The sequence below is a fragment of the Ascochyta rabiei genome, chromosome 21 (genome assembly GCF_004011695.2).
Source record: "Ascochyta rabiei chromosome 21, complete sequence".
NCBI lineage: Eukaryota > Fungi > Ascomycota > Dothideomycetes > Pleosporales > Didymellaceae > Ascochyta > Ascochyta rabiei.
The window spans coordinates 870,144-889,298 of NC_082425.1; the positions used below are offsets into that span (position 1 = coordinate 870,144).

Below are 19,155 nucleotides of genomic sequence, written 5' to 3' on the forward strand. Positions count from 1 at the left end.
GCAAGCCCACGAGCGCAACGCTAGTGCTGCGAGCTCTGGGTGCCCAGTGCGGCGTGACGGCGCTGATTCGCTGGCCTGGTTGCATCGGCCCAGGGCCACGCTGGCCGCCTTCGTCTCATCACACGTTCAGCCCCGGTGCCCCGAGTCTGTCGCTGCCTCTTTTTCCATCTCCTCGATGCGCGACGCCGGCCTCTCGTCCCTCACTGCGAGGCCTGGGCCTGCGCGCTCCATTGCGGCACCGCGGCACCCACGCTGGGGCGCGCGGCGGCCGGCATGCAGGCCGTCGAGCGGCGAGCGGAAAGCGGAAAGCGGCAAGCAGCAAGACTCCAGAGGCGCCCGTAGCCTTGATTTCGGCTGGCATTGCCCCCCTTCTGCTAAACGCAGGTAGCGTCCTCTAAACGTTAGCAATGTTGGATGTTCCCAAGGCAAGAGTGCACGGGCCCACGCTCTAAACCCGATTGATGCGTTCCTTCTTTCGCACCCATCTCCTCGCTCTCTCGCTCGGTTCTGCCTCTCGACTGACTCCAAGAACACACACGCCCCCCTCGTCGTCGCACACACGCCTTCACCCACGCCCACGCCGTCGAGAGCCTGTCCCGCCCTGCTGACTCGACTGCGCTGCCCTGCCGACGCCTCCGTCTGCTCTTGTCGCGCCTCTCTGCCTCTGTCGCTCCCCTCAGCCAGACGCCCCACGAGCCTCCGCCCCTCGAATTCCGCCGCACCACCCGCGCATCGCACCCACACGGCCCTCCACGAGCCCACCGCCGCCCTCGTGTGGCCGCTGCTCGTTAGCGCTCGCTCACCCAGACCGCAGTCCCTCTGTCCACGCTGTCCTCGCTGTCCTTGCTGTCCTCGACGCCTGCACCCGCTGCACCCGGACACGGACGCCTCTGCCTCTGCCTCTGCCTCTGCCTCTGCCTCTGCCTCTGTCTCCTGGCCAACGACCAGCAGCTGCCTCTGCAACGGCCACAGTACCCGTCAGACCCATCGATACAAATCGTTGGGTCGTCGCGAGTGGCTCTTGCCTGCTCTGCTCGCACCCTCAACGCGTTGGGCGTCATGCCATCTAAAGCAGTCAGCGTTTGAGCCAGCCACACCATACCACCACCCCTACCTCAGCGCGTCTGCCAGAGGATGACAGACGTCTCCTCGATCCAGGCGCATGCTGAACCTCAGCCCGCACCCGCCGCCTTCTTCAGCCCCGGCCCTCCACCCCCAGCCTACTCTCATGGCTCTCCTGCCCTAGACGGCGTCATCGAAGAAGAAGATTCCTCCACAATCAAATGCATCTGCGGCTTCGCCGACGATGACGGCAACACCGTCCTGTGCGAGCGCTGCGACACATGGCAGCACATTGTCTGCTACTACGAGTCTGCCGAGCATGTGCCTGAAGTGCACGAATGCACAGACTGCAGCCCACGACCCATTGATTCGAGAAGGGCTGCCGACAAGCAGCGTCAGCGAAAGGAACTGCTCAACCTCGGCGAGCGCAAGGGTCGGCCAAAGACAACCACCAAGAACCCCAAGAAACGCACAAAGGATCCACTCGGCTCCGCACAGCCCAACGGCTGGCCAACAAGCTCGAACAGCGACCTCCACTACAACCACGAACGCAAAAGTGGCAGTCCCCGGGATCTACCTCCTCCGAACAAGCGGCCGAAGACAAACCATCGACCCTCGGGCTCCGTCAGCGTCATCGGCCAAGCGCCAGCACTTGCCCCTGCGCCGCGCAAACGGGCTAGCTCTTTCGTCGTAAACGGCAACAGCCCTGTCAAGTCTCCGACCAACATCGAGGGTCCTATGGAGGACTTCTCGCTCGAATTCATGAACCTCTACACGTCGCCCGAGCCACAATCGGCCGACAACAACTCCTACACGAGCCTTGGCGTTGCCAGCGATATCGCAATGTGGCTCAAGGATCCAGACGCCTTGGCTGAGGCCAGTGGGGGCAAGAAACCCCAGGATCTCTTCTCGCGCATTGAGAACACCATCCAGGAATTAGAGTCATCTACAACGCCCCTCCTCATCACAAAGCAGACAGAAGTCGACTCCGGCATCACGGCACACGGTCTTCACCCACAGTGGCATTTTATTACGGCCGAGACCCCCATCCCTGACGGGGGCTACGTTGGCGAACTGAAGGGCTTAGTGGGTCGAAAAGAAGAATACTGTCAGGACCCCGCGAATCGATGGAGTCTGCTGCGCCATCCAGAACCCTTTGTCTTCTTTCCACCACACCTGCCAATATACATCGACACACGGCAGGAGGGGAACATCCTACGCTACGCGCGACGGAGCTGCTCGCCCAACATGGCTATGAAGATCCTCGTCGAAGCCAGCAGCGACTACCACTTCTGCTTTGTAGCGACACGGCAGATTGAGCCCACGGAAGAGCTCACTGTTGGCTGGGACATCGACTCTGAAGTACAGAAACAACTCGTCAAGGTCGTTACCAACGGCGCCAAGGACGGATTCAGAAGGATACAGCCCTGGGTATCTTGCGTTCTCGCCAACTTTGGTGGCTGTGCATGCGACACGTCCACCGGCCACGAATGTCTCTTGGAGCGAGCCCGCCGCCCTATCGCCGAGCCTGCACAGCCAACCAAGGCCAAGAACAAGAAACCGAAGAAGTCGCAGGTTTCACCTCTGAGCACGGGTCGTGCGACGAACAGCCGTGCTGGCAGTGAGACACTGAACCGCGACAACGCTGATGATGACCACATGGACAGCCGTTCTACGTCCGGCTCCCACAAGTCCAGCAGTCGAGACATTACGCCCGCTACCCATTTCTCGCTCGATGGTGATCTCAAGATGTCGGACCGTGAGAAGCGAAAGCTGCAACAGCAGGAGAAGCTGTTCGAGCAGATGGAAGACGAGCAACACAAGGGCAAGAGAGGGAAGAGAAACAGTGCTGGGTCAACCCTCAATACGCCCAGCATCTCAACCTCGGTAAGACGCCCAACCAGATCTCCATCTACTCATGCTGACCCAACTACCCAGAAGCGGCTCGGACATGCCGAACCATCACCCTCCGCACGCCATCGCGAACACAGTCACGGCGTGGCTCGAAAGACGTCCGGCAGCTCATCCAAGACGAACGGTCGCAGCGCACCGAAGCCCAAACCTGTCTATGTTGAAGCATCCACACAAACAGAAGACGATGATGGTGCTGTTGCTACTATCCACACTTCAGTGCCGCCAAGGGAAATGAAGCCTCCTGTGTCGTTCAAGCGCAAGCTCCTTCAACAGGCTCAGGAAGACAAGCTCCAACGTGAGCGAATGCGATCTGCTTCAATAAAAACCGAAGGCAGATCGCCAGCTTTGAAGGACGTGTCCTCAAACAAGCCGTCACCACTACCCCCGTCTCCGCCACTCGAGGACCCATCGGCCATGGAGATTACACTGGATCCTGCATCTGTGCCACCACGACCAAAGGAGCTGACGCCAGCAAAAGAATCGTCTCCAGTTCCCACCGCTGATGTCGATATGGACGACGCTGATGACATTGTGACACCGAAAGCAGCAGATCCCAAGGTCGAGGACATGCCTGATGCTCGTGCGTTGGAGACCTTGAAGGATGTCTCGCATCCTCCCATGCATCCACCCGCGCCGCCATGGCCGGCCACGTCTTCAGCTCGAGCATCGCCGGCGCCTAGCTTAGATGGTTCGGCGAAGTCTGTCGATCTTCACGTCGACATGCCAGCGAAGCCTGATTTGACGAACCCTTTTGCTCCAGCAGTTACAGGGACAGCGTCTGTGCAATCGCCTCTGGCAATTGCCTCGCACTTTTCGCCCGCTGTTCAGGAGGCCGTCAATCCCACACCAGTGCGCAAGAAGCTTAGCCTAAGCGAGTTTGCAAGCAGAAGGGCAAAGCTCGCACAGACAACAAGTACGAACGGCACGCCTCCTCTGGCGTCTCAGTCGACCGGCTCACCTACCTTATCAACAGCGAGTCTGCCGACTACCGCTTCACCGCCCAGCAAGACTGCTGAGCTCTCGTTGCCCATTGTTAGCGAGGAAGCGCAGCCTATGCAGACCGTCGCGGCTACTGCGACTGCGCCCACCCCGACATGAGACACGATACCAGAGCGCCCTCTTTCGGACTCATCCCTTGTTCTTGGCCGCTCGATGCCCGCCAATTTCTTCTCTTCTTTCTTCTCTTCTTCCCTTGGAAGTGTACACTATGTAATCGTGCTGGGCGACATTTTCTTCTACCTTGTTCTCTTCACGACATTTAACGTTCCATTCAGTCGCCGCCACGAGTTTGTCTTGATGGAAAGACGGGGGTCAAAAGTGAGGCGTTTTCAGACAGCAACGGCTTCTTTGGCCATGCTGCTCAGGGCGTTGGGCTTGGGACGAGGCGAGGCGTTGGAGAACGACCTGCTCATTGCTTGTTTGGTTGCTACGTAGGATAGTGGACGTTCACAGCTCATGATGATGATGCTGTTCCATCAACCCGCCAAGAGGCGTGGTGACGAAATTCAAAGTAAAAGTTGACATGCACCTACGTTCCCATCTCGCGTCTTTTCCATAGGGTGCTTGTTGCTCAGATGGATGACGTGCTTTGCCTTTTTCTTCTTCTCTTCTTCTTCTCTTCTTCTTCTTCTTCTCTTCTTCTCTTCTTTTCTTCTCTTCTTCTCTTCTTCTCTTCTTCTCTTCTTCTCTTCTTCTCTTCTTCTCTTCTTCTCTTCTTCTCTTCTTCTTGCGCACACGTACAAACGGATCTAAACTAAACTAAACTAAACCAAACCTAAACACGACATCTAAACCAACGGGAAATCGTCACGGCTTTGTTCCTACCTCGTTCCCAGGAGCAGCGGTAGTCTCCGACCCCGATCTGACCACTCCATTCCATTCCACTCCACTCCACTCCACGGCACTTCACTGCGCGCCCCCACGCCTCATTCCCAGAAAAATCAACCAACCAACCAACCAACCAGCCAACTCGTGGACTCTTCCAACGACCTCGATGGGGGTATCGATCGCCCAGTCGCAGTCGCAGTCGCAGTCGCAGCCGCAGTCGTAGGTGGCTGTGGTTGTGGCTATGAACATGGCTGCAGCGGTCTGCAGTCCCGCGCCCTGCTGCTGCTGCTGCTGCTGCTGCTGCTCTGACTCCATGGTCGTGAGACGCTGCTACGTCTGCTGATGCACCTGCTACTGCTGCTAGGCGCGGGCAGGGCGGGGAAGTGCAGGGCGTAGTTGGTCGTTGGCGTCATGGCTTCGTGGGGGGTGTCTGGGGGGGTGAGAGGGGGGTTGGGCAGGACGGGTGGTGGTGGTGGTGGTGAGTGGGTTGGTGCCGTGACGGTGGAGGTGGTTGAAGCGAGCGAGTTTGGAGACGAGAGGGGGGATGCGTCGTGGTCCGCGGCGAGTGCTTCTGGTGCGGTGCGGCTCGCCTGTGCGGGTCCCGCTGTTGTGGTTGTGCGGGAGAGAAGCGAGTCTGCGCGGCTGCGAGTGTCGTTCGATACGGGCAGGCGCTGGGCCTCGGGCTCTTCCGTGGCCTCTGCCAGCGCGGCACCGATGGAGTCTCTCAACTCCCCAAGACAGACCTTGCAGAGGGCCTTCCCGAAGCCGGGCATCACCTTGGACGAGCACCCGGCGCTGGCACAGCATGCAAGGCCCGGTGTCTTCGCGCTGATGGGCGTCGAGTCTTCGTCGATCGGACTGCTGATGCCCGCCCACAAGCTCCTGGACGCCAAGGTGACTTTCTTCAAATATTCGTCAAGCGGTGTCCATGCAATGGGAAGCTTGGTCCTGGGTATTGCCTCTAGCTTCAGCGTCTTGGTCGTCGGTCGGGTGACTAGGAAGCTTGGTGAGGGAGCTAGCGCTGGGGCTGCAAATGCGAGTCGAGGTGTAGACCGCGCAGTGCGTTCGGGTGTTGTGGCTGCTGTTGGTAATATCGAGGCCAAGTCAAAGCCTAGGCCTGGTGGAGGGCCAAGGAGTGGCGGACTTGTGGGGTAGGGACGTATGAAAGTCGTGCACTCGATACAGGTGCATGATATGTTTAGACGGGAGAATGGGGTGTAGAGCATCGCGATGCACGGGAAGCTTCTGTATGCCTTGGACGTTCTTAGCATGTGGATAAGTACTGTGCAGCCTGTGGGGTGTGACTTGAAGATCTGAGGTGTAGCCTATATTAACAAGTTGTAAAGATGTCGCTTTTTGTCTGACCGGGACAGGGAATCTGCCGAGTCGTCCTCGCTCCGTACACAAAGAAGTGTAGATGCTTGACTCGTAGTGGCTTTCTATGTCTCACGTTCGCTGCGTGTATGCTATCCTTGCTAGTCGTGGGGAAATCCTCAGTCTGTTTGTTGCCCCCACGAGATTGATGCAGACAAAGGACGACACAGCAATAGCATGCTTTGTTGTATGTTTCAAACAGGCTGCCCCACGACTGGAACCTTGCTGCGTACCGCTTGCTGCTTTGTTTGCGATCCTCTATACAAGCATCGCGCTCTCCAGGGCTGCCCCAGTGGCGTTGCGAAAGGCACACATTACGATTATGGTTGTGTGCATGATAAAGAACTGAACATGTCATATGGCGTCCTGACTTGTCGCGTCTGTCGACGCCCGTTACATTGTGTCCTGCAGAGCTCCTCTTGTTTTTGCCAGTTGGTTTTTGCACTTGCACCTTCCTTGAGCGGTCCTTGATGCTCTTAATAGTTTAGAGGATCCAGGCCCTGCCAGAGAGTACTGAATTCGAAAAACATTGATTTTCGGTATCGGTTCATGAGGGAGCAATGAGCTCACGTTCCTTGGGTCTACAGGGTGGCCATAACCTTAGTCGTGGACCAGGCCATAACCCATTTCCTGGCGCGTGGCAAAGCGAATCCGAGCATCTCGTTGAAAACGTTTGGTGTATGCAGCTTGTGAAACCGAATTGCAATTTTTTGCTTCGGTTCAGCACGTTAACGAGCTGGCTTTGTCAGTGTGGTAGTATCATGTTACTGTATACCGTCTCTGTGTTTGCGATACTTTACATGCGTGACAGTGCGTCTTGTCTAAGTTTCGAGTGTAGTGCTCCCGAGTAGTTGATTCATGCAGCACATGTGAGGGGCCGCGCGTAGACATCGGGCACAGCGTCCATGTCTGACAGGGTGCATAGACACTGACTTGGTGTCTGAGGGATGAGCGGAGGTTGCCTTGTATCCTTGCTCTTGCCCATGCCCATGCCCATGCCCATGCCCTTGCCCATGCCCTTGCCCATGCCCTTGCCCTTGCTCTCGCTGCATGGATTGGAGTGGACTTGGTACTCGTGGTGATGCTGCAGGTGTTTCCAAGAGCAGGACTTGGTGGGCTCACGCGATGGATCATGTACACTGCGGAGGTTCTCGGTATGCGAGCTGATGGGGGACCTAACGCAGGGTACAGAGCCGGACGCCTCATGCTCATGGTTGGAAATGGGTAGACCAGAAATACGGACCAATAGGAAGCGAGCCAGGCTGTAGCTTGCGGTTGACCAAAAAGTCGATGAAGCCACTGTAGGCGAGCTCGGCACCTGTTGTGGTCGTCAGGGACGCAGTGTCCAATCAAGGCAGCGCACAAGTGGTGGAGCTGGCCAAGGGTGCAGACAGGCTTGACATGCGGCGTGGCTAGCGTGCTCTCTGATCGTCGATGAGGGAGAGGCGTGGGAGAGGTGAGAGGTTGCTTGCTGGCGGGGTGCCACAGCGCACGGTAGAGCACGCCCGTCAAGCAAGTGAGAGCTTCGCGTCATCAGCACGGCTGGGCTGGAGGTGCACGCCGGCCGTGGGGCAGTTTTCCGCTCTTTGAAGTTTCTTTCGTCGTCGGGCGTGTCCCCTATGCACCGTACACGGCAGTACATGGTAGGCACACGGCAGAGCGATGCAAGTGGTGGGAGGCATGTCCGAAAGGCTTGACTGCTTGGGGCCATGGTGCAATGCGGCCATGCGGGCCATGCGTGCCATGCTTGCCATGCGTGCCATGCGGCAAAGCTGGTCGAACAGTACAAGCTGCAAGCCAGAAACCAGAAACCAGAAACCAGAAAGGAAAGGAAAGGAAGCCCGTCGCCGCCAAGCCCCTGCTCGACGCTCCTCCGCCCGGACGCCGCTTTTCTGTGCTCTCTTGCGCAACCTGCAGTGGCCCAGCAACGAGTTCCTGCTTCTCCTGCTGCCGCTGGACCGCCTGAGACCAGGCGTCTGCCGTCGCCCCGTGCCGCCGCGCAACCTGCCACTGCAACCACCCCAGGCCACTTTTTCCGCGCTGATTCCCACTGCTGTGGCACAATTCGCACACACTTGCACGCTTGCACGCTTGCACGCTTGCTCACTTGCTCACTTGCTCACTTGCTCACTTGCTCACTTGCTGGGCCTTCAGCCTACCACGCCGCAGACACACAGCCGCTGCACGAATCTGCATCAGTCTGCACCCGTCTGCACCCGTCTGCGCGAGTCTACACCCAGGCTGCTTCCTTCGCTCAGCATTGCCTCTTCCGCCCATTTGTGGCTCGGCGCGCCCTCGCCCCGTGTTGATCCTGGCCGCGCTTCGTGACCCGAGAGGTCTAGTTTCAACGTCTTTTGCACTCCGACAACCCACTTTTCGTCGTCTCTGCTGATATTTGCGGACGACGGCCACCGTGGTTGCTGAAGTCGTCCCAAGCTAGCCAATCCTGGCCTGTACCACCCCTGCAACCGACTTTCGTACATATCCTCTGTCAACTCTCCTCCCCTCGCCGCCCATAGCTCGACCTCTCGACATTACATCATCTGCTGCGACTGACTCGTGTGACCCTGGGTCTGCACATAACACTGCCTGTCTGCGCTTCTGTAACCACTGGCCGAGTGCCATCAGCCCTCTGTCTGCTTCACCCACCCCAGTTCGAGCGTACCGTGTGTCCAGACGCCCCTCGTGGAACCACGGTCCCTACATCCCCTCCACCCCGCCGCCGCTCCGCAACTGCACCACGTCTGATCCTCTTCCGCTCCTCCGCCGCTGGTCCCAGAGCGAATTATTAGATTCGACACACACTGGACCCTAGCGGTTGAGGAAGGACCCTGGCACACCTGTCAACTGTCAACTCCAACTGTCAACTCCAACTGTCAACTCCAACTGTCAACTCCAACTGTCAAACCGTCAAGCCACTGTCCTCCGCCACGCTCACTCGCCACAATGGACACCACATTCATCACCATTCACGGTACGTGTCAAGCCAGCCAACCTGCACCTGCACCTGCTCCTGCTCCTGCTCCTGCTCCTGCTCCTGCTCCTGCTCCTGCTCCTGCTCCTGCTCCTGCTCCTGCTCCTGCTCCTGCTCCTGCTCCTGCTCCTGCTCCTGCTCCTGCTCCTGCTCCTGCTCCTGCTCCTGCTCCTGCTCCTGCACGACGCTCACAGCAGCAGATCTCACCGATGACGCTCACATTTTGTACTCTTCCGACTCCATTGTGGACATCCTCGGCCACACCCCTGACGAGGTCGTCAACCACTCAGTATGGCAGTTCTTCCATCCAGAGGAACTACCCATCGCCAAGACCAAGTACGGTCGAGGAGTGCGCCTCGACAAGGCAGCTGTCCTGTCGTACTGCCGCCTCAAAAACCGTCAGGGAGACTGGGTCGGCTGCGAGTGTTGTTTCTCCATTGTCTACGATGTAATGGTATGCTGCACGAGTATCTACAGGCATGGCATGGAAAGCCAGAGTAAGCGTGCGACATGATGCGCCATGGGCTGATCTGCTAACACTGCGTCAGAGCGTGCTGTCGAGGCCCCTATCGTCCGTAAATTGTTCGCTTCGTCTCCCAAAGATCCCCGTTACCATATGCTGTCTCATCTCTCCAGCAAATTCGACCTCGGCCCGGACGACCAAACCCACGAACCTCGCGCAGCCCTTTTCCTGAATCGATTCACCCGAACCTTGACTGTCATGTATGCCACGGGTGGGATCGAGCAAATTGTTGGTGTCAGTGGCGAAGAGATGAAGGGACGAAGTTTCTACTACTGCATCGCCTTGAACTGCCTTACCGAGGCCGTACGCTGTCTTGAATCCGCCAAAGGAAACGACTCGATAGCCTATATGCGTTTTATGTTTCGGGACCCCCGCCAAGAAGATCCACCGGAATTGACTTCATCTGAGAGCGAGGATGACGAGATGACTGATGTTACGAGCGACGACGATGAGTCTGTTGAGGGGGGTGTGCGGCTTGGTCATCCGTCGTCAAATGGCATGCATGCAGGACACCGACCGAACGGTTCCCATGGGAACAGCGAAGAGCCGCCGGTCAATCATCGCACAGAATCTGGAGACAGTGCTGCGCAAGCAGACACACACCGTGGCGTCTTTGGAGAAGATCCGAGGAGACACTCATCTACCTCTTCACTAGGAGGTTCACCATCGGTGCATCAAAACGATGACATTGAACTTGAAGCTGTCATCTCGTGCACCACGGACGGACTTGTAGTATGCTTACGTCGTGCTCGACCAATGCTTCCAGGAACGGTACCCATTTCACAAACAGGGCAGCCATACACCGGTATCTATGCGGCTCCATGGGCGTCGCAGCCTGTGTTCCACCCGGCTCCACCATTGATGCCACCCTACCCTCTGGGTGCTCAACACCCAGCCATGTTGCACTCAGGACCATCTTTGCAATTCCAAAACCAATTCATGCAAAGTATTCGCGATGTCGCCGTCTTCGCATGGGCTCTGACAGGCATCAACGGCAGCTTAGCGGAATACGCGCGAGGTACCCCGAAGGGAGAAAGTCAGCCACCGCAGGGTTTCCCAATCTGGAATCCTCTTCCCGATCCGTCGGTGCTTGGACACAAGAAGTCCGAAACCCCTTCTGGATATGGTTCAGGTACTAACAGCACCTCAAGCAATGATAACTTTGGATTCGGTGATCCTGGCCTGAAGTAACCCAAACACAACGACTACCCCGGATCACCTGGGGAGGAGCAAAGCCAAACTTCGGATGGATTTCGAATCGTGGCGGATTTTCAAGCGGGACTTCATCTACAAGCATGCATCAAGAGATGACATTGAACAATGCAGCGACTGACTACGAATTATATGAGCGATAGCGTGGACATTACGATACCAAGCGATCTGAGTAGCTACTACCGTTTCGGTGTGCTTGACCAGAAACCCCCTTCTTTGATACTTTCCAGTCATTTAATATAAAAAAACGAAGTTCCACTCAGATCGTGTCAACTGCGTGGCAAGACAACCATCCCCAAATATGGCATTGTGCAGCTACCGTTAGCGATGGAGCCAAACCCATTTGCAGAAGATTCTGCTACAGACAAGACCCAGTGTGGTGGACGAGAGCGCCAGATGATGAATCTGGTGGTCGAAGCGCAAGGGTCGCCCTTCGTCTTCTCATTGTCGCAATTCGTGTATGACCACTAACCGACGGGCATTCTAAGCACTGTCTCTATAGTTCTTTGTTATGAGGGGCGAGAGGCTGGCCAACCTATATTCGCAAGCGAATGGTCTCTCGGCCTGTACGCCATGGCCACTCCATCTACGTCCATGGTCGCTGTCGTTCATTCCCCCTTCTATCTTTGATCGTCAGCGTCCTTGAATAGTATCTTAACCCATGTCTTTCCCTGCCTAGCGATTTTCCACCTCCCAGCCTTGTTTTTTCAGCAGATTGTGTTGTCAAAAGACTCCAGACTCGCGGCATTACTACTAGATCTACATCAAAATAGGTGGAATGGTGAGAACGGTGCTCCCAATCGATGCGAGGAGACCGTCGTGGTTCTTGCTGCTCCTCTTGGCCTCCCACCTCACTACAGGCATGGCGGACGATACAACATTGAGCGACCTCTCTACCGCCGCAGCAGCAGCCTCGTCGTCGCCATCCCAGACCGTTCTCCAGTCCAGTACCGCGACTACTCCTCAAACGCCCCAAACCCACACCATCCAAATAGGTCTCCTGGATCACAAGATGCGGCCCGAAACGACTGAGGCCGCAGTAGGAGACTTCATTCAATTTGACTTCTATCCACTCAATCACAGTGTGGTCCGTGCCGAATACGGATTCCCCTGTGTACCCTACGAGATGACTGGAACCGATAAAAAAGGCTTTTTCTCTGGCTTTCGTCCTGTAGACCGGGTGCTAGATCGTCCACCGGAATACACCGTTCAGATCAACGACACTGAGGCAATCTTCTTCTACTGTTCAGCACCGGGCAGCTGCATCACGTATGGGATGGTCGGCGGTATCAATCTGAACAGCAGTATGAGCATCGACAAGCAAAGGACATTAGCTATGGACTCAGCATACATGCTGCAACCTGGTAAGGCTCATCTCTCTATGATAGAGTGCGCGACTGTTAATGTATGACAAGGCGAGCCCTTTCCTGCTGAATCACCCCTACCAAGCGGCAACCCAGCATCCTCCGTTTTGCCTTCTCCATCGCCCTCCACGTCCTTGAGCCCCTCAGTGAGCGTTTCCCACACCTCTGGCGGCCTGAGTAAAGGCGCCATAGCCGGCATCGTGGTCGCTGCCGTATGTGCAGTCCTCTTTGGTGCCCTACTCTTTTTCTGCTGGGGCCGCACAAAGTCTCTTCGCGAAGCAATCGACCGCAGAGACGGCACAGTCCGCCGCGTCAGCGCCAGTCCAAACCAAATCATGGAATACAGCAATCTACATCACCACGTCCAGCCCCACCACGTACATGACGCCAGCCACGCAGGATATCAAACCCCTGCTCCCCCTGCTGGGCATCCTGGCAGCCCGTCCTCAGGCTACGGACACCAGCACCAGAACAGTGCAGGCACCGGCTATCTCCCCACCAACCACCCTGCCAAGTACACGAGCTCCACAGCGACCCATCCTGGCTACCACACTGTGAGTCCTGGATCACCGCCGCCGGGAAGCATGGGCCTGAATGGACATCCTTTCATGCAGTGAGTCCCCCTCTCCTCTCTTTTCCCCATACCTCCACTGACAAACCACAGCTCCGCCGCCCACGATCCCTCGTCGAGAGGCACGCCGGCACCCGGGTACTATGAGACGTTTCCGCACGGCCAAGCGCAAGAGCAAGTCCGCGAACGCCCGGTCGAGATGGAGGCCATCACGGCTGTCAGTACGGTGGTGGACACAGATGAGGTGAATCGGGCGAGTAAGTTCTGACTCGAGGGACAAGCGGGGAGTATCGAGTGTGACATCTTCCCGCGCCATTCCAGGTGCTGAAGATACGCATGCACGCGTCGTAGACAGATGGTTTGTGTAAAACATAGATTGCACGAGCCCGGGCGTGGAGACTCGATGACTTGACTCACGCGCTGGAGTAATTAGAGAGCGTGCGGCGACGCTGTCCCATCACCGCAATGCTTAACCAGGATTTTTTATTTTTTTTTGAAAAAAAAATATATATATATATATATATATAAACGCTGTGCAAATGCCAAACTCCTGCACATTCACCCACGCACGCGCTTCGCAGTGAGCCGGACGCTGCACCTCGCAGCCGCAGATCATTGCCGTTCGCAAGCACAGAAACACGCACGGCACGGCCCGTCTGCGACGAAGATCAGGCTGCATGCCGGCGCGCTGCGAACCCGCTTGAATCAGAGCGTGGGAGTGATAAAATACATACATATATATATATATATATACACATATGAAAATAAAATACAATTGGAATTGTGCTGTAATTGTGCGGTAATTGTGCTGTAGCTCTGCGGACTATCTGTGTTGGTCGTGTTGCTGTTGAGATGTCGGCACTGCGGGAAGTGGCTAGGTTCGGCAGGGAGAGAGATGGACGTCCACGTCCACCACCCCTACGTCTGGTGCGATGCGTGCCAGTCTTGGGAAGGAAAGTTCGGATGGATACTATGTTCCACGTACGCATTTCGGGCTCGGAATACGAGGCGATGCGTTTACCGAGTCGCCAAGCCTAGTGTTTCACGATGCTAATGTGTTTTGGCTTTCTTTTTTTTCACTCAGGGTCGGATGGATGAGGAGGGCTCGTCGAAAGTTGGTTCGTTGAGGTACTCGTCCATCCACTGCTTGTAGTGGCAGTCGAGGATCGCGAATTGGGCGCCTAGTTCTGTGAGGTCGAAGTTTTCAGTGTCCGTGGGCCTGGATAAGGCGGCCGTTGAAGGTGTCAGGCGCTTGTGTGGAAGTAGGGCGGTTCTTGTGTCGTCCTCGTCAGTGTGCTGAACCAAGTCACGGTCTGAGGCGCATTTTGAACTTCCCTGAGATGTCTGAGACTGGGAGCTAGAATAGACGATGGAGCGGTTGCTTGTGTAGAGTTCTAGGAGTTGTTCGATATCATCACTGCTTACCGTCTCTCGAAGTTGTTCCTCAGCGGGACTGTCCCAGTCATGTGAGTCGAGTTGATCCGCTGCGGTGAGAATGTCAGCGCGCGAATCTTGCGAGATCGAGATGCGTCGGTCGACAGGGTGATCATCGGTTCTGAAGACATCTCTCCGACACAACGGACACGAGCTGTTATCGAGCGTCCAGCTGAGTATGCACGATTCGCCAAAGACATGTCCGCATAGCAGCCGAACCGGCACTTCAGGCCCGCCGTGAGTCAATAATGTGGACCGAAAGGGCTGATAGCAGATGCAGCAAGACCGCTCTTGTGGGTCCAGCGCATTCTCACTCACCGGTCTTAGTACAAGACCGTGCGTATACGAGGAAGTACCAAGTATTTCCTGCATGCTGTTTTAGTTGTAGGCTGAAGATTATTGTTAGTGTAGTTTAGAGCGCAAAGATGGGGTAGATGCAGGGCCTGGAAACATGGGGTAGTTGAGGGCGACGAGAAACAAACAGACTACCGTGAACGAGCATTGTGCATACACATGAGCAGCCGAACGTGCTGCGATAGTGTCGTTGTCTTTGTCTCCAACGACAGAACAACGTGCTATGTCCAGCCGCGTGGACAGACGTTAAAGGTGTGAATGGCTGATGCCACACTACCACAAGCAATGTTCCAAGTCATGCCCCGAGCGCAGAGCATCGCTTGTCTATCCCGTTTCTGTGTGATGTCGCATGATGGTCAATCTCGTGGTGGCCGTGTGGCTTTTTTAGTGCTTCAGCCTCGTAGTCAACGTGCGTTTGTCGAGTTGAAAGAGGCTAGACGATCATGGAAACAAGGTGTAAACACGCGACTCGGTGAATACCTCTAGCTGAGGCAGACGTGTCAAGCAGGGGTGGGTCGCTCCACAAGCCCAACATCCAGCAGCCAGCCATCACACGCAGAAGCTTGCAATGACTCGTTCTTGTTTGTTTGGGTGGGTGAAACCTCTTGTTTGTGCTATTGTTTGTTTGCACCAGGGACTCCTTTTCCGGTGCAGTGGGATAGGACATATGCAGGACATCCTGCCGTACATCCCAACACCATTAGTATGTGGGGTATTGGTCGCTTATCTTGGCCAGCATAGCGGATCTGAATCTGGACTGTCGAATTGCGTCCAAGATGCCTCACTGCCTTGGAGGGCCAATAGAGGACGCGTGAGCGATGAAGCGACTCAGTATCTGCTTGCCCGAGATCCAAATTCTGTCGTAATTTGCAGGGACCTAAGCGAAGACATCCAATACACGTGGCGGGATGTGCTTTCTGCGGCAAGTGCTCACCTATCAGCCTTGCGAGGTACCAGGGTTTCGTCACCGCTAGTGCGCATCAGCATGGACACGATAGCGGCTTGCTCCAATAGTCCGGTTGCAACTTCTAGGGTGCGGCATCATTAGAACATGTCCTCGATCAAGTTAGAAATCACGTGTCGTTGCCAAGGAACAGCGACGTTAGGATATGGTAGTTCGATCAGGTGCTGATCCAGAATCAGATCATGGCCATACTGTGGTTGTCGAAGGCATCCAGACACAACCGTGATATCGATACTGTGGGCTGGAAACCCATGTTACAGGGGAGAAGGGGAGATGAAAGATGCGTAGCGGGACGTGGCGTCGCTTCGTGTGGGCAAGTGCCGACACGTGCTGTAACGTTAGTCTTCTTCGAGGTGCACCAAGAGCGACCGTCTCTACACCAGTACCGCATACTTCTCGCGAAGCTCAGCCCACATGGCCAAAAGAGATCAGCAGCACTGCTCGGCAGAGGAGCCGCATCAAGGTTTAAGCTTTAGCCTCAGCTGCTCTCCCGTCGCTATTTTTGCACGGCCGTCCATTGAGACCGCCTGTAACGACATGCAAGCCTCGTGCACTGGCGTGCACTGGCGTGGCTAACCGCCGTTCTATCTCCAATTCTCAGGACGCCTGAGCACTTGTTGCGGTCAAGCCTAGCAACTGCCAGCCGCCGATAGTTTGAGCTATCGACTCGGCGTACGCGATGGTTTCCTGTATCTGGAGAATCTCGTGTTGACGAGCTGGTGAATACAACAATATAAGTATACTGTCTGCACCCGCCATATTGATATCATCATCAAACCAGCTCCACTCGAATCACAGAGTCTCCTGATCAACAGCCGTCTATTATCCTACAGGCTTCGATCGACTTCTCAAAATCAGAATCAACATGCGTTATGCTATCGCTGTCTCCGCTATCTGCGGCCTTGTTACTGCCGCTCCCCAGCTGATCAACATCGACGCTGCTCTGGCTGTTCCCACTCCTACCATTCTTGGCCCCGCAGTCACTGAGACCAAGGCTGTTCCCATCTCCTACAATCCCACTGCCGCCGCTTCCGCCGTTGTTGCCATCGTCAAGGACGACGGCGCCATCGAGAAGCGTGACGTTCCCAGCAGCTGCGGTGCTCAGCAACCTGGTGGCTTTGCTTCCAACCCCGACTCCGGCACCGCTGACTCCGACTACACCGCCGACAGCAGCAGCTTGAGGGCCAACGCCCGGGCTGCTGATACCCCAGAAGGCTACGTGGTGTCTTTCACAGACAAGCTCGGCAGCTCCCAGCAGATCGGCTACCTCACCTACAAGAACATCGATTCTAAGACGTACGATGTTCAGGCCTGCGCCGATTTCTGTGACTCCGAGAAGTTCTGTCTTGGTTTCAACATCTTCTACGAGCGTGACCCCCAGTTCGAGCCCAAGGACGGTTGTGCCAACCCCCCTGCTCAGACCAATCTCAAGTGCTCCATCTACGGTTACCCCGTCGCTGAGGCAGCTGCTACCAACCAAGGCCAATGGCGCGGTCCCCAGGACATCAACGGCCAGGCTTTCCACGTTGTCATCACCGGTTCCAACGGTTACTCCAAGACCAACAGGAACGCCCCCACTGTCCCTGACTTCAATGCTCCTACGAACCTTCCCGCTGCTATCAACGCTCCTCTTTACAAGAATGTGGACACCTACAACGGCATGAGGTTGTTCAACAACAACCCTTACGACCCCTCTCTCTGCGCCGCCGCTTGCGAGGGCCAGACAACATACGACAAGAACCACCCCGCTTCCGATGGCACGTACAAGCCTTGCAACTTCTTCACCTCGTACATCCTCACCAAGAACGGTGTTCCTCTCGGCACCTACTGCTCTCTCTACACTCGCACCTGGGACGCGAGCTACGCTGTCAACACCGGCTACTACTACGGCAGCGACAAGTACTCTGTTGTCAATGCTGCTTCCTACGAGTTCCCCACCTTCGACAATGGTAACGGTGGTGTCCCCAACTAAGGCAATGGCGAGTGAATGATATCCCCTTGACATGGCCTTGATGAGCCGACGTCGCACGAGATGCTTACGAAAGTAGTGGGCATCTATATTCTTCTCAGTACAACCCCTTTTAGCAAATTATTACTTTCCTCTTAGACGATAATACCATCCATTCTGAAACAGCAAAAATCAATCTGCCCTGCCTGCTATGAGTGACAGCCCCCCCAACCATTCTCTCAGTCTGCCAACCAGACTTTTGCGCGCTTTGGCCGGACGATCTCACTCCATCCCCCAACAATCGCAACACGCAAAACAGCAAACCCCCCAACCCCCACATTCCCAGCCACGGTCCTAGATCGAACTGTCGACCCGCGATCAGGAACCAGCAGCGTCAGTCCACCTCGCACATCCCTGCACGCACCAGGGCGTCTCCTCGTAGACACGGCTAGCCCTTGCACTAGGGTAGTGGCGCGTTCCTAGTCCCGCTCGCACGGTGCTTTGGAGGGGAAGCGAACGGCTGGTGAACGCATCGCGCGAGATGCGTTTCCCTGTTGTGACGTGTCTGCTGCGTTGTGCGCGTCATTCATCGTCGCGGATGCGATCGTTTGGCTTTGTCGTTCATGTCCTTTTGCAGTACGTCATCCACAGGGCACTGGCACTTTTTTTTTTATTAATTTTTTTTATTTATTTTTTTTTTTTAAAAAAAAAAATTCTCCACCTGTCGTTCGATGCGTCGTTGGTGGTGCTCGAGTGCGGAAACGAAAAAGGTGGGTTGTGGGCTCCCACCTCGGATTCCCTGGTCTCTCTGTGCGGGCAGCGGCCAGCACAACGACGGTTGAAGTGCAGCCTATGCTGGTCTTTGTTGCATCGAGGCGAAGCGGATGCTGGTAGGCGTGACAGTCTCTTTGAAAACACCCGTCCTCTATGCTTTCTGGCCTCGACCAGTCTTGGGATTCCGAGTTCACCGCGTTGTTCAGCATGCCAGGGAATGCGCTGGCTGTAAACGGAACGCTGTCTGCATTGCCTACCTGTCTTGATGGTTTTACGTTTTCGCGTTTCTGGGAACTTTGTGCTTGTGTTGTGGAGTACTACACCCATCAGCCAGCATCCCAGCCGATATGAAGATATGAAGATATGAAGATATAAAGAAATGAATATATGAAGAATATCAAAACATCAAAACATCAAAACATCAAAACATCAAAACATCAAAACATCAAAACATCAAAACATCGCGACATCAAGACATCGCAACATCGCAAGCCGCAAAACGGCTAGCATGCAAACTTCAACCCCACCCAACCCAACCCAAACCAAGCCAAACCAAACCAATCATACAACAGCAACACGAGTCAGGAATCTCAGAGCGTGCGTGATAGCGCGGAAGTCGGTTTTAGATGGTGGGCAGGTGCTGGACGGGTTGTTCATGGTGTTGGAATGGACTGTGCGGACTGTGTGGACAGTGTGCTGTGTTTTTGATTTGTACTGGATGGGACATTGGGTTGGGGGATGGTGTTGGGGAGATGTAGTTGAGGTGTTGTGTGGATGCTTGGATGAGTTACTGTGCATTTTCCTGTCACTGACTGGGTTTTTCGAGGGTGGGTTTGGGGGTTCAGAATCGTGATATCTAC

General features: G+C 55.6%; 6 protein-coding genes across 8 annotated transcripts, besides 24 other annotated features; 4 read left to right on the forward strand and 2 right to left on the reverse strand.

The window, feature by feature from the left end:
- Positions 1-232: 232 nt before the first annotated feature.
- Positions 233-298: a tandem repeat.
- Positions 287-323: a tandem repeat.
- Positions 324-886: 563 nt separating this feature from the next.
- Positions 887-929: a tandem repeat.
- A 205-nt stretch (positions 930-1,134) lies between these two features.
- Positions 1,135-4,074, forward strand: EKO05_0011128 (SET domain-containing protein 3; the record flags this gene model as incomplete). The annotated part of the gene is made up of 2 exons (XM_038943782.1): positions 1,135-2,949; positions 3,001-4,074. The coding sequence occupies 2 exons, from the start codon at positions 1,135-1,137 to the stop codon at positions 4,072-4,074; spliced, it is 2,889 nt and encodes a 962-aa protein (XP_038793380.1).
- Positions 1,686-1,731: a tandem repeat.
- A 66-nt stretch (positions 4,075-4,140) lies between the features above and the next one.
- Positions 4,141-4,166: a tandem repeat.
- Positions 4,167-4,584: 418 nt separating this feature from the next.
- Positions 4,585-4,703: a tandem repeat.
- Positions 4,704-4,716: 13 nt separating this feature from the next.
- Positions 4,717-4,756: a tandem repeat.
- An 85-nt stretch (positions 4,757-4,841) lies between these two features.
- Positions 4,842-4,875: a tandem repeat.
- A 39-nt stretch (positions 4,876-4,914) lies between these two features.
- Positions 4,915-4,945: a tandem repeat.
- A 42-nt stretch (positions 4,946-4,987) lies between these two features.
- Positions 4,988-5,023: a tandem repeat.
- Positions 5,024-5,042: 19 nt separating this feature from the next.
- On the reverse strand, positions 5,043-6,029 carry EKO05_0011129 (uncharacterized protein; the record flags this gene model as incomplete). The annotated part of the gene is made up of 1 exon (XM_059637919.1): positions 5,043-6,029. One exon carries the CDS (start codon positions 6,027-6,029, stop codon positions 5,043-5,045), a length of 987 nt encoding a protein of 328 aa, XP_059493902.1.
- Positions 5,080-5,108: a tandem repeat.
- Positions 5,130-5,165: a tandem repeat.
- Positions 5,266-5,315: a tandem repeat.
- Positions 6,030-7,155: 1,126 nt separating the features above from the next.
- Positions 7,156-7,214: a tandem repeat.
- Positions 7,215-7,881: 667 nt separating this feature from the next.
- Positions 7,882-7,944: a tandem repeat.
- A 331-nt stretch (positions 7,945-8,275) lies between these two features.
- Positions 8,276-8,321: a tandem repeat.
- An 802-nt stretch (positions 8,322-9,123) lies between these two features.
- EKO05_0011130 (uncharacterized protein) lies at positions 9,124-10,865 on the forward strand (the record flags this gene model as incomplete). Its single annotated transcript, XM_038943699.1, has 3 exons — positions 9,124-9,151; positions 9,352-9,648; positions 9,700-10,865. The coding sequence occupies 3 exons, from the start codon at positions 9,124-9,126 to the stop codon at positions 10,863-10,865; spliced, it is 1,491 nt and encodes a 496-aa protein (XP_038793383.1).
- Positions 9,172-9,332: a tandem repeat.
- Positions 10,866-11,664: 799 nt separating the features above from the next.
- EKO05_0011131 (uncharacterized protein) lies at positions 11,665-13,089 on the forward strand (the record flags this gene model as incomplete). Its single annotated transcript, XM_038943847.1, has 3 exons — positions 11,665-12,250; positions 12,302-12,863; positions 12,915-13,089. 3 exons carry the CDS (start codon positions 11,665-11,667, stop codon positions 13,087-13,089), a joined length of 1,323 nt encoding a protein of 440 aa, XP_038793384.1.
- Positions 13,090-13,325: 236 nt separating this feature from the next.
- Positions 13,326-13,348: a tandem repeat.
- A 199-nt stretch (positions 13,349-13,547) lies between these two features.
- Positions 13,548-13,581: a tandem repeat.
- Positions 13,582-13,901: 320 nt separating this feature from the next.
- Positions 13,902-14,627, reverse strand: EKO05_0011132 (uncharacterized protein; the record flags this gene model as incomplete). Of its 3 annotated transcripts, none has more annotated exons than XM_059637920.1 (2): positions 13,902-14,094; positions 14,247-14,627. In XM_059637920.1, 2 exons carry the CDS (start codon positions 14,453-14,455, stop codon positions 13,902-13,904), a joined length of 402 nt encoding a protein of 133 aa, XP_059493903.1. The 3 variants fall into 3 exon arrangements, with proteins under 3 accessions (XP_059493903.1, XP_059493904.1, XP_038793385.1); XM_059637921.1 differs by having other exon boundaries at positions 13,902-14,156; XM_038947407.1 differs by having other exon boundaries at positions 13,902-14,627.
- Positions 14,628-16,438: 1,811 nt separating this feature from the next.
- On the forward strand, positions 16,439-17,545 carry EKO05_0011133 (uncharacterized protein; the record flags this gene model as incomplete). Its single annotated transcript, XM_038947408.1, has 1 exon — positions 16,439-17,545. The coding sequence occupies one exon, from the start codon at positions 16,439-16,441 to the stop codon at positions 17,543-17,545; it is 1,107 nt and encodes a 368-aa protein (XP_038793386.1).
- Positions 16,697-16,741: a tandem repeat.
- A 638-nt stretch (positions 17,546-18,183) lies between the features above and the next one.
- Positions 18,184-18,223: a tandem repeat.
- A 416-nt stretch (positions 18,224-18,639) lies between these two features.
- Positions 18,640-18,689: a tandem repeat.
- A 2-nt stretch (positions 18,690-18,691) lies between these two features.
- Positions 18,692-18,758: a tandem repeat.
- Positions 18,759-18,813: 55 nt separating this feature from the next.
- Positions 18,814-18,856: a tandem repeat.
- Positions 18,857-19,155: the final 299 nt, after the last annotated feature.